Raw genomic sequence first — 13,461 nt, forward strand, 5'->3', positions numbered from 1 at the left:
CACTGGGAAATATGCAAAGGAGTATGCAAAGTGCAGAGGAGATCTGCTCAATGTAAATTTGAATAGGGAGAGTGAGCAGAGTTGAGCCAAGGCTTCCCTTTAAGCACCTTGTTATTGGACCACTTACAGGACATCATCCTGATGTCTGCAGTTAAGATTCTAAACTGCTTCAGTTTCAGCACTTAACCCGATCATTATGTAACATATGGGTTGTTCATGGAATACTAATCCCGAGCGAGCACACGCATGCAGGCGCACACAGGAACACACACACACACACACACACACACACACACACACACACACACACACACACACACACACACACACACACACACACACACACACACACACACACACACACACACACACACACACACACACACACACACACACACACACACACACACACACACACACCCGCAGTGCCACCCTTGTGGGTGATTGGCATCTGACACTCTGGTATAGTTTAATAGTCTCTAATGTATTAACACTGGGACAGGCTGGCCGTGATGGTTCTACAGCCGCACTTCACATCTTCATCTGTAGATCTAGGCGTTTTGCTGCACCCCAGCCAGCCTGCTTGGAATGCAGCCAGAGTAGGACGTTTGGCACAGCAGAGATTTGCTATGCACACTCAGCATTAGATGAAGAGGGGGTGGATCCGTGGGCGTCGGGTAAGGGTGTGTGTGGAGGGGGGGGGGTGTGATGTAGGGGATGATCTGTCTTTAGTGTTCTCTCCGCAATAGAGTGATGTAGCAAATTGTCGTACAGAGGAACATGTGTGCTTATGCGTACTAAGACAATGTTGGATCGTACAGCAGATGTAACACACACGGACATGCTGATACGTATGTTATAACACATTGGACGCACGCACGTGCGCATGCACACATGCACACACATACACACAGGGAAGTCCACCCTGGTTTGACAGCACATCAGCTGGCACTGGCTGTATGCAAAGCTCTTGATCCTCGACACCTGCCAAGTTGATTCATTACATTAACAACTCTGGTTTCTAGACGTTTATTCCTAGCTGGCCCCCCATAATGCCCCCCCCCCTCACCCGGTAACAGAGTGCGTCCTCTGAAACACAACCCACCCAAGCCGCACTGCTTCTTGATACAATGCCCACTTAACCCGGAAGCCATACACACCAATGGGTCGGAGGAAACACCATAGAGCTGGCGATCGTGTCAGCATGATGATGAGTCCGGCCCGCCACAGGAGTCGCTTGTGCGCTATGGGACTAGGACATCCCTGCCGGCCAAACCCTCCCTTATCCCGGACGACACTGAGCCAATTGTGCGTCGCCCCAAGGGTCTCCCGGTCACGGCCAACTGCGACAGAGCCTGAACTCGAACCCAGAATCTCTAGTGGCACAGCTAGCACTGCGATGCAGTGGCTCAGACCACTGTGCCACTTGGGAGGCCCTTGAATAAGTCTACTTAACCAAGTTAGCCTATGTCAGAATGTTAAACTGACAATGTGGGTAGGTTTTCTATGGACACAAAGTTAGGCAGCTTTCTTCTCTTTCACCATCTATTTGTTACCATATCTATGATGCAAATCTACAGGACAAATACATACAGCACCAGTCAAAAATTTGGACACCTTCTCATTCAAAGGTTTTTCTTTAATTTGACTATTTTCTGCATTGTAGAATAAAGGGTGGCAGCATTGAAGAATCTAAAATCTAAAATATATTTGGATTTGTTTAACACTTTTTTGGTTACTACATGATTCCATATGTGTTAGTCCACAGTTTCGATGTCTTCAGTAGAAAATAGAAAATAGTCCAAATAAAGAAAAACCCTTGAATGAGTAGCTGTGTCCTAACTTCTGACTGGTACTGTAGGTCTGGAATGAGGATGCGGCATTCATCGTCATTCTAGAACTTACCGCACTCTAATGCACCTGTAAAGGAAATAGATGTGCGAGTTCAAGACAAGAATGCATGAAATGTTATAGGCCTATCATGGCACTGATCACACTGAGCAACATATCAAGCATAGCTGAGATATCAGGGAGAAATATGTTGACCTAATTGGTTTTGGGCTTTCAACACCAGTTGTTCAGTCATAGCCTGCCCTTATTAGATATTTTTGCAGACAAGGACCAATAGGCCCAGTGAAGGGAGTAACACGAAAATCAAGTTATGGAGTCGAGCAATGTCCAACTTGTCATCAATTCGGTTATGGAATTATCATCGAGTAATAGGGATTGTTAGTGTTAGATGGTCAGGGGGTGAATGGCTGGATTTACTGTTAATATTACTGCAGTGGTGTTGATGGATCCCATCTTTTCAAAAGTGGATCGTCCAACGATGTACTACTGCAGTAGTAGATATAACAAACCAAAACTCAAGTTATGAATGTGAAATTGTACAACTAATTGGGATTAGGGGATTCACAAATATCTTTGCACTGCAAACTTGAATGACAAAAAGAAACCGTATGTCACAGGCTCACTGTTAATGCAGTGTAATATTTGTATGTGGCAACCTTTTATTACGCCGTCTCCACTGCAAATATGGATTAGAGCTTCCTCTTTATCCATTCCCAACTGACCTTACAATGAACTCAATACTTCTGGAAACCAGACAATAAAGGAATTCTTATTTATCTTTCCACAGTCACTTTATGTACCCTGCTCGTTGATAAGCCTGTCCTGGGGATGTGCACATTTTCAAAATGTTCAGCATTCTTTGTTTCTTTGTATTGTGTTGTTTGTAGTTTCTGTATGGGACTGTGTAAAAGAGAATGTGTGCCCTCACAGGCTCCATAAACTGGGCCGTGTGTGTCTGTGTGTGGGTGACGACGACTTACCAGCACCACATTGAAGCGCTCCTCTAACTCCTCTTCGGCCGGCATGGGAATTTTGGGCCCCGCCGCCTGTTTCTGGGGGGTTTCTGAGCCTGGGGGGAACGACACTGTCTTCCCCTCCTTCCCCATTGGAAACTCCATACTCCCAGCCGCATTGCCCATGACTACACAGAGCCAGGTACTCTACAGCTACTTCCACACAGACACGAACCCTAGTAATCCAAACAGGAGTCCAGTCCGACTCCACAGCACTGGAACTCAAAATTTGTGCTGAACAAAATGTGTCCTTCCACTACTTTTCCTGTTGAGATGAGACTCCATGTGGCATTGACTGGCGACCGTTGAGAATTTCCAAAAATCCAGGAGAAGCAGGCCAGCCCAAAGAATCATCTTCTCCAATGTTCCTATTCCTTCATTCTCTCAGACAGGGGAAGTGATCATGCAAAATGACTCAGACCTGTCAGTAATGTCCCTGTGCACCATGAACAACCTTCAAGAGATTGAGAGATAGCAAACAAGAAAGAGGAAGGACACAGGAGAGTTTGAGCGTGACACTCCTAGTCCTACCACAGCTGCAGAGAAGCCTTGAACAGAAAAAGAAAGGATGAAAAGTGAGAAGGAAAAAAGTACCCTTGTTCCTGAGTGGCAGCAGTAGCTGGCAAAGAGACCCTTGGGGACTTACAGGTAGGAGCCACTCTCTTCTGACTGGTGCCCACACACGACGTTGGGGCTAACTGGTGTCCTGGTAGTCAAAAAGGAGGAGAGAAGAGGACAAGGAGGCAGAGGTCCACAGCCAACTACTCTACCTTCCGAAGCAGGGACAGACAGAGAGGGGAGGCAACAGCAGCATAGGCAGCTCTTCCAGAGAGAGAGCGAGAGCGAGAGCGAGAGCGAGAGAGAGAGAGAGAGAGAGAGAGAGAGAGAGAGAGAGAGAGAGAGAGAGAGAGAGAGAGAGAGAGAGAGAGAGAGAGAGAGAGAGAGAGAGAGAGAGAGAGAGAGGAAAAGGAGAGTGATAGTGTTTCCTTGGTCCTAGTGCCTCCATGTACAGTTGAAGGGGACTTCTCAAAACCAGAGACTCTGTGGTGTGTTTTATTACAGAGACCGAGGGAAGAAGGACACCATGAGATGGAGAGAACATCCTTCTCTTAGATGACAAACAGTTGTCTTCAATGCAAATGTCTTACAGTGGGTGCTACAAGTCCAGCATTGACTCTTTAACATCATCAAAAGGTTACAGTCCTGTATAATCTTCTATTCCATTTCTTTTGAGATTTTTATCCTACGTGTGAGCTGAATAAAATAACAAGGGAATGTTCTGTTGCAGTAATACGTTGAAGCCTGCCTTGCCAGAGGTACAGTGGAGGTACTGCATAACTTCTACAGCTTCTACAGGTCCCATGTGGCTCAGCTGGCAGATTGTGGTGTTTGTAACGCCAGGGTTGTGGGTTTGATTCCCACGGGGGACGAGTATGAAAAAGTATGCACTCACTGTAAGTCGCTCTGGATAAGTGAATCTGCTAAATGACTAAAATGTAAGCTTGTTGAACATGATCTAATGCAGATCAAAGCCTTATTTAGACTAGTGTATTACATCATTGGAAATCTCATAATGCCCAAAGTCTATAAAAACAGCCCCATGATGTGAGGTTAGCTAATGCATAACTCAAAACAGGATCAAGTCAGAGTCATAAGTTCTATAGCAGTGACATAACTGTTGATACCTGTACTAGGTGTCGCTCATGGTAGGGACAGGGCAGCTAATGATCCAGGCTTACCACTAGAGTGACTGGTGTGTTACTGAAAGGCTTATTACCTGGAAGCAAGGATTTAATAAATGCTATATTGATACCTGTAATAGTAAAGTAAAGCTTTAATGAGTGTTATATTGATACCTGTAATAATAAGTAATAGTAATGTAAAGTAATAGTAAGTAAAGTAGTAGTAATGTAAAGTAATAGTAAGTAAAGTAGTAGTAAAGCTTTAATGAGTATTGAGTGTTATATTGATACCTGTAATAATAAGTAATAGTAATGTAAAGTAATAGTAAGTAAAGTAGTAGTAAAGCTTTAATGAGTGTTATATTGATACCTGTAATAATAAGTAATAGTAATGTAAAGTAATAGTAAGTAAAGTAGTAGTAAAGCTTTAATGAGTGTTATATTGATACCTGTAATAATGAGTAATAGTAATGTAAAGTAATAGTAAGTAAAGTAATAGTAAAGTAATAGTAAGTAAAGTAGTAGTAAAGCTTTAATGAGTATTGAGTGTTATATTGATACCTGTAATAATAAGTAATAGTAATGTAAAGTAATAGTAAGTAAAGTAGTAGTAAAGCTTTAATGAGTGTTATATTGATACCTGTAATAATAAGTAATAGTATGTAAAGTAATAGTAAGTAAAGTAGTAGTAAAGCTTTAATGAGTATTGAGTGTTATATTGATACCTGTAATAATAAGTAATAGTAATGTAAAGTAATAGTAAGTAAAGTAGTAGTAAAGCTTTAATGAGTGTTATATTGATACCTGTAATAATAAGTAATAGTAATGTAAAGTAATAGTAAGTAAAGTAGTAGTAAAGCTTTAATGAGTATTGAGGGTTATATTGACACCTGTAATAATAAGTCATAGTAAAGTAAAGTAATAGTAATGTAAAGTAGTAGTAAAGCTTTAATGAGTGTTATATTGATACCTGTAATAATAAGTAATAGTAATGTAAAGTAATAGTAAGTAAAGTAGTAGTAAAGCTTTAATGAGTGTTATATTGATACCTGTAATAATAAGTAATAGTAATGTAAAGTAATAGTAAGTAAAGTAGTAGTAAAGCTTTAATGAGTGTTATATTGATACCTGTAATAATAAGTAATAGTAAAGTAAAGTAATAGTAATGTAAAGTAGTAGTAAAGCTTTAATGACTGTTATATTGATACCTGTAATAATAAGTAATAGTAATGTAAAGTAATAGTAAGTAAAGTAGTAGTAAAGCTTTAATGAGTATCGAGTGTTATATTGACACCTGTAATAATAAGTCATAGTAAAGTAAAGTAATAGTAATGTAAAGTAGTAGTAAAGCTTTAATGAGTGTTATATTGATACCTGTAATAATAAGTAATAGTAATGTAAAGTAATAGTAAGTAAAGTAGTAGTAAAGCTTTAATGAGTATTGAGTGTTATATTGATACCTGTAATAATAAGTAATAGTAATGTAAAGTAATAGTAATGTAAAGTAGTAGTAAAGCTTTAATGAGTGTTATATTGATACCTGTAATAATAAGTAATAGTAATGTAAAGTAATAGTAAGTAAAGTAGTAGTAAAGCTTTAATGAGTGTTATATTGATACCTGTAATAATAAGTAATAGTAATGTAAAGTAATAGTAAGTAAAGTAGTAGTAAAGCTTTAATGAGTGTTATATTGATACCTGTAATAATGAGTAATAGTAATGTAAAGTAATAGTAAGTAAAGTAGTAGTAAAGCTTTAATGAGTGTTATATTGATACCTGTAATAACAAGTAATAGTAATGTAAAGTAATAGTAAGTAAAGTAGTAGTAAAGCTTTAATGAGTGTTATATTGGTACCTGTAATAATGAGTAATAGTAATGTAAAGTAATAGTAAGTAAAGTAGTAGTAAAGCTTTAATGAGTATTGAGTGTTATATTGATACCTGTAATAATAAGTAATAGTAATGTAAAGTTATAGTAAGTAAAGTAGTAGTAAAGCTTTAATGAGTGTTATATTGATACCTGTAATAATAAGTAATAGTAAAGTAAAGTAATAGTAAGTAAAGTAGTAGTAAAGCTTTAATGAGTGTTATATTGATACCTGTAATAATAAGTCATAGTAATGTAAAGTAATAGTAAGTAAAGTAGTAGTAAAGCTTTAATGAGTGTTATATTGATACCTGGAATAATAAGTAATAGTAATGTAAAGTAATAGTAAGTAAAGTAGTAGTAAAGCTTTAATGAGTGTTATATTGATACCTGTAATAATAAGTAATAGTAAAGTAATAGTAAGTAAAGTAGTAGTAAAGCTTTAATGAGTGTTTTATTGATACTGTTAGGTTCCCCAGTTTATGTGTTGTAGTTTGTATGTTTGCATTTGTTTATTTCAGGAAATGGCTTCCTGAAATCCCTCAAGCAGCTGATTGGTCGACTCCAGGGCTAATTGGAGAGCTGACCCCACCCCCTCGTCAAGACAGCTGTCTCCAATTACCCATTCAATCTGAAGCTATATAAAAGCCAGTGTTCTGTTCAGGAGAGAGAGATTTTGCTGAAGGCAGATTTGCTAGAGATTTTGCTGGAGGTAGATTTGCTATAGATTTTGCTGGAAGTAGATTTGCTAGAGATTTTGCTGGGAGGTCATTGCAGAGATTTTGCTAGAGAGATTTTGATAGAGGTTGATTTTGCTGGGAGTTCATTGCTGAGAGTTGGTATGTTTTGTGAGTTTGTTGCTCAGCTAGAGCTTATTTGATGTCCTTTGTTTCTTAGTTTGTTTGTGAAATTGTTTAATATTCTGTTTCATTTGTTCCCAGGGGAGAAGGGGAAGGCACCTAGGGAGTGCCTAGGCAAGAGGCCCGCGGGCATACATATACCGTAGCATATTCGCTGTCTAGGCACACTAGGTAAGACCTGGGCGGACCACCCCCTGTATTTTGGTTAGGGCACCAGGTGGTGCTAAATTAGGTAAGTAGTGGGTAGGCAGGTAAGATAGGAGAGGGGGGGCATTGAGATTTACTTTCTTTGCTTTGGTTCCATCCAGCCCCTTTTCCCCATATTACCGTGTAAAGGAATAAAGTCCTTGTAAACAGTACCACATTCTGCCTGTTGTCATCCTTACTTGCACCTACAGTCCATACCTTGTTCACTTCACGGAGAGTTTAGTTGTAGCAGGGTGTTGCGTTCCCTCTTCATAGAGGCGTGCGTAACAATACCTGTAATAATAAGTAAAGTAATAGTAAGTAAAGTAGTAGAAAAGCTTTAATGAGTATTGAGTGTTATATTGATACCTGTAATAGTAATGTAAAGTAATAGTAAGTAAAGTAGTAGTAAAGCTTTAATGAGTATTGAGTGTTATATTGATACCTGTAATAATAAGTAATAGTAATGTAAAGTAGTAGTAAGTAAAGTAGTAGTAAAGCTTTAATGAGTGTTATATTGATACCTGTAATAATGAGTAATAGTATAGTAAGTAAAGTAGTAGTAAAGCTTTAATGTGTGTTATATTGATACCTGTAATAATAAGTAATAGTAAAGTAGTAGTATGTAAAGTAGTAGTAAAGCTTTAATGAGTGTTATATTGATACCTGTAATAATAAGTAATAGTAAAGTAGTAGTATGTAAAGTAGTAGTAAAGCTTTAATGAGTATTGAGTGTTTTATTGATACCTGTAATAATAAGTCATAGTAATGTAAAGTAATAGTAAGTAAAGTAGTAGTAAAGCTTTAATGAGTGTTATATTGATGCCTGTAATAATAAGTAATAGTAATGTAAAGTAATAGTAATGTAAAGTAGTAGTAAAGCTTTAATGAGTATTGAGTGTTTTATTGATACCTGTAATAATAAGTCATAGTAATGTAAAGTAATAGTAAGTAAAGTAGTAGTAAAGCTTTAATGAGTGTTATATTGATGCCTGTAATAGTAATGTAAAGTAATAGTAATGTAAAGTAATAGTAATGTAAAGTAGTAGTAAAGCTTTAATGAGTATTGAGTGTTATATTGATGCCTGTAATAATAAGTAATAGTAATGTAAAGTAATAGTTAGTAAAGTAGTAGTAAAGCTTTAATGAGTGTTATATTATTGATAAAATCACTGGGAAAGCAAAGCAAGGGATAAAAAGCCAAATTACAACCTATGTGTGGTGACAATTGCATTGTTTTAATCACCTATGCGTAGTCTAATACAGTGACAACTAAAATATACCAAAAAACAATTTAGTCCAATCAATCAATGTAAGCTAAATATGATGAGGCTGTCCATGGTACTGATTTCTCTCTCTCTGTGTGTGTGTGTGTGTGTGTGTGTGCGTGTGTGTGTGTGTGTGTGTGTGTGTGTGTGTGTGTGTGTGTGTGTGTGTGTGTGTGTGTGTGTGTGTGTGTGTGTGTGTGTGTGTGTGTGTGTGTGTGTGTGTGTGTGTGTGTGTGTGTGTGTGTGTGTGTGTGTTCATGCGTCCGTAGGTGCAAAAGAGACATGTTCACTCACCCTACTTGTAGAGAAACGCCAATGCCATCCGCCTCCTTCATGTTGCTTTTAACAGACTATGGCTCCGTCATAAAGTACACACTTGTAGTTTTAGTTTTCCTATGATACCTGGCTAAAATACTTGCTCTCTAGCCTAACTTCCTCTCATGGGCAACGATAAGCCAGCTACTTAACATTAGCCTACTACATCTAGCTACATATCGAAAGTCCATCTTCTCAGGCAAGGAGCACAGTGTATGCATTTATGGTTGGATCAGAATCTCCGTTATAATCATTGGCCAGTACTGAGAATTAAGTCAAACCACATGCCAGAATGAATCCCTATCTCCATCCATGGCTGATTTAGAACAGGGACGATTTTACAAGATTGCCACCGGAGGATAACAGCACAACGAGATGCAACAATTCTAGTTTTCTGTCAATTCAGGGATTCAGTGTTTAACAGTCACATGTACACGGTTGCAGGCTCATTAAAAAAAACAATAGAAATAGAAATATATACATCATAACAACTGTAGCAGTAATTAATAAATACATGTCCATTGGGGTGTAGGCAGAAAAAAGACTGGAGGGAATGTTCATAGGGGGAGTAGCAGGGGGGAGGAGGGAGCAGGTAGGTGACTAGTAGTGGTGGAGTAGGTAGGTGACTAGTGTGATTGGTGTGAAGCCAAATCCAAGCTGACTTTCCTTTCCACTTTTTTTTGGTGTGCCAGGACCATTCACAGCTGAGCTCGCTCAGTTTTGCTCGACACTGATTGGCTATTATTTATCTATTTTTAAATATCAAGGGAGGCCAATTGCTGGCTGGCTTCCCATACATTCAATGCTACGGGCGGCAACAATGTCATACTCTTTTTGACCAAACAGCATAGGTGGGGCGGCAGGTAGCCTAGTGGTTAGAGCATTGAACTAGTAACCGAAATGTTGCAAGATTGAATCCCGAGCAGACAAGGTAAAAATCTGTCATTCTGCCCCTGAACAAGGCAGTTAACCCACTGTTTTTTTACCATTCTTTAACAGCCACAATGAATGACCTGTATGTCCGTAAGATTCGTGCAATGTAGCCATGGATTCTGAACAGTCGTTCTCGGCAAATTGGGAAAAGAGAGACTCCGAAAGTGTTGTCCCTTTTTCAAAGTATGCTGCCACTCGTTGTTTATTATCTACAATTAGTCACTTTACCCATACCTACCTACATGTACACATTTCCTTGACTAACCTGTACCCCTCACATTGACTCGGTACACAATGTATATAGCCTCGTTATTGTTATGTTATTGTGTTACATTTGATTTATTACTGTAGTTTATTTGGTCATTCTTTCTGAACCCTATTGAGCTTCATTGTTGGTTAAGGGCTTGCAAGTAAGCATTTCACCTGTTGTATTCGGCGCATGTGACAAATAAAGTTTGACTTTGAGTACCTCACTAATACTTGTAGAATGTATGCACACATGACTGTAAGTCGCTTTGGATAAAAGCGTCTGCTAAATGGCATATATTATTATTATTATTACTTGTTTTTGATCCCACTCAAAGCTATGCAATAAGGGACTGTAAAATCAGTTTAGATGGTGTCCTAATGAGACACAGATTAAACGATTGAGCTTTTTCAAAACAAGGCTCTGAATGTATCGAAAATGAATACAAAATTCAAACTGCAATCTAAATGTCTGTTATGGAATGGGCTGCTTTTCAATCACAAGAATGATTGATTTGTTCTCGCTTGTCAAGTGTCTTTAGTTTAAAAGTGTATATACACTCAAACATGGTGGCCCATATAGCGTTACAATATGTAAAACAGATGACTTACCCAACAATATCTGGCTATTAATACAATTAGCATTGGATGTGTTATTAGCCCTGTTGTACACACAGGCCATGTCCATAAAATAACATTTTCAGAGTGCACACCATAAGGGTGCCACGATGCCCCCTACTGGTATTAGGTGTGATGGGCATTCCAAGTCTTTTCGGTGAGCTGGCTGTTTTGGCTCCATTCACATAAAAGAGAGGCTCATTTGGCTCTCAAATGACTCTTCGTTGCAAATACCCATTCAATCTGAAGCTATATAAAAGCCAGTGTTCTGTTCAGGAGAGAGAGATTTTGCTGAAGGCAGATTTGCTAGAGATTTTGCTGGAGGTAGATTTGCTATAGATTTTGCTGGAAGTAGATTTGCTAGAGATTTTGCTGGGAGGTCATTGCAGAGATTTTGCTAGAGAGATTTTGATAGAGGTTGATTTTGCTGGGAGTTCATTGCTGAGAGTTGGTATGTTTTGTGAGTTTGTTGCTCAGCTAGAGCTTATTTGATGTCCTTTGTTTCTTAGTTTGTTTGTGAAATTGTTTAATATTCTGTTTCATTTGTTCCCAGGGGAGAAGGGGAAGGCACCTAGGGAGTGCCTAGGCAAGAGGCCCGCGGGCATACATATACCGTAGCATATTCGCTGTCTAGGCACACTAGGTAAGACCTGGGCGGACCACCCCCTGTATTTTGGTTAGGGCACCAGGTGGTGCTAAATTAGGTAAGTAGTGGGTAGGCAGGTAAGATAGGAGAGGGGGCATTGAGATTTACTTTCTTTGCTTTGGTTCCATCCAGCCCCTTTTCCCCATATTACCGTGTAAAGGAATAAAGTCCTTGTAAACAGTACCACATTCTGCCTGTTGTCATCCTTACTTGCACCTACAGTCCATACCTTGTTCACTTCACGGAGAGTTTAGTTGTAGCAGGGTGTTGCGTTCCCTCTTCATAGAGGCGTGCGTAACAATACCTGTAATAATAAGTAAAGTAATAGTAAGTAAAGTAGTAGAAAAGCTTTAATGAGTATTGAGTGTTATATTGATACCTGTAATAGTAATGTAAAGTAATAGTAAGTAAAGTAGTAGTAAAGCTTTAATGAGTATTGAGTGTTATATTGATACCTGTAATAATAAGTAATAGTAATGTAAAGTAGTAGTAAGTAAAGTAGTAGTAAAGCTTTAATGAGTGTTATATTGATACCTGTAATAATGAGTAATAGTATAGTAAGTAAAGTAGTAGTAAAGCTTTAATGTGTGTTATATTGATACCTGTAATAATAAGTAATAGTAAAGTAGTAGTATGTAAAGTAGTAGTAAAGCTTTAATGAGTGTTATATTGATACCTGTAATAATAAGTAATAGTAAAGTAGTAGTATGTAAAGTAGTAGTAAAGCTTTAATGAGTATTGAGTGTTTTATTGATACCTGTAATAATAAGTCATAGTAATGTAAAGTAATAGTAAGTAAAGTAGTAGTAAAGCTTTAATGAGTGTTATATTGATGCCTGTAATAATAAGTAATAGTAATGTAAAGTAATAGTAATGTAAAGTAGTAGTAAAGCTTTAATGAGTATTGAGTGTTTTATTGATACCTGTAATAATAAGTCATAGTAATGTAAAGTAATAGTAAGTAAAGTAGTAGTAAAGCTTTAATGAGTGTTATATTGATGCCTGTAATAGTAATGTAAAGTAATAGTAATGTAAAGTAATAGTAATGTAAAGTAGTAGTAAAGCTTTAATGAGTATTGAGTGTTATATTGATGCCTGTAATAATAAGTAATAGTAATGTAAAGTAATAGTTAGTAAAGTAGTAGTAAAGCTTTAATGAGTGTTATATTATTGATAAAATCACTGGGAAAGCAAAGCAAGGGATAAAAAGCCAAATTACAACCTATGTGTGGTGACAATTGCATTGTTTTAATCACCTATGCGTAGTCTAATACAGTGACAACTAAAATATACCAAAAAACAATTTAGTCCAATCAATCAATGTAAGCTAAATATGATGAGGCTGTCCATGGTACTGATTTCTCTCTCTCTGTGTGTGTGTGTGTGTGTGTGTGTGTGTGTGCGTGTGCGTGTGCGTGTGTGTGTGTGTGTGTGTGTGTGTGTGTGTGTGTGTGTGTGTGTGTGTGTGTGTGTGTGTGTGTGTGTGTGTGTGTGTGTGTGTGTGTGTGTGTGTGTGTGTGTGTGTGTGTGTGTGTGTGTTGTGTGTGTGCGTCCGTAGGTGCAAAAGAGACATGTTCACTCACCCTACTTGTAGAGAAACGCCAATGCCATCCGCCTCCTTCATGTTGCTTTTAACAGACTATGGCTCCGTCATAAAGTACACACTTGTAGTTTTAGTTTTCCTATGATACCTGGCTAAAATACTTGCTCTCTAGCCTAACTTCCTCTCATGGGCAACGATAAGCCAGCTACTTAACATTAGCCTACTACATCTAGCTACATATCGAAAGTCCATCTTCTCAGGCAAGGAGCACAGTGTATGCATTTATGGTTGGATCAGAATCTCCGTTATAATCATTGGCCAGTACTGAGAATTAAGTCAAACCACATGCCAGAATGAATCCCTATCTCCATCCATGGCTGATTTAGAACAGGGACGATTTTACAAGATTGCCACCGGAGGATAACAGCACAA

At 38.1% G+C, this 13,461-nt stretch overlaps 1 protein-coding gene across 1 annotated transcript in view; it reads right to left on the reverse strand.

The window, feature by feature from the left end:
• Positions 1–3,681, reverse strand: part of LOC124048234 (formin-like protein 1) — a 44,276-nt gene extending 40,595 nt beyond the window's left edge. Inside the window, exon 1 of the mRNA XM_046368819.1 lies at positions 2,832–3,681. Coding sequence (XP_046224775.1) covers positions 2,832–2,990 — 159 coding nt within the window. The 5' untranslated portion in view covers positions 2,991–3,681. The remainder of the gene's footprint in view (positions 1–2,831) is intronic.
• Between the last annotated feature and the right edge of the window lie 9,780 nt (positions 3,682–13,461).

Source organism: Oncorhynchus gorbuscha, linkage group LG11 (genome assembly GCF_021184085.1).
Source record: "Oncorhynchus gorbuscha isolate QuinsamMale2020 ecotype Even-year linkage group LG11, OgorEven_v1.0, whole genome shotgun sequence".
NCBI classification, from domain to species: domain Eukaryota; kingdom Metazoa; phylum Chordata; class Actinopteri; order Salmoniformes; family Salmonidae; genus Oncorhynchus; species Oncorhynchus gorbuscha.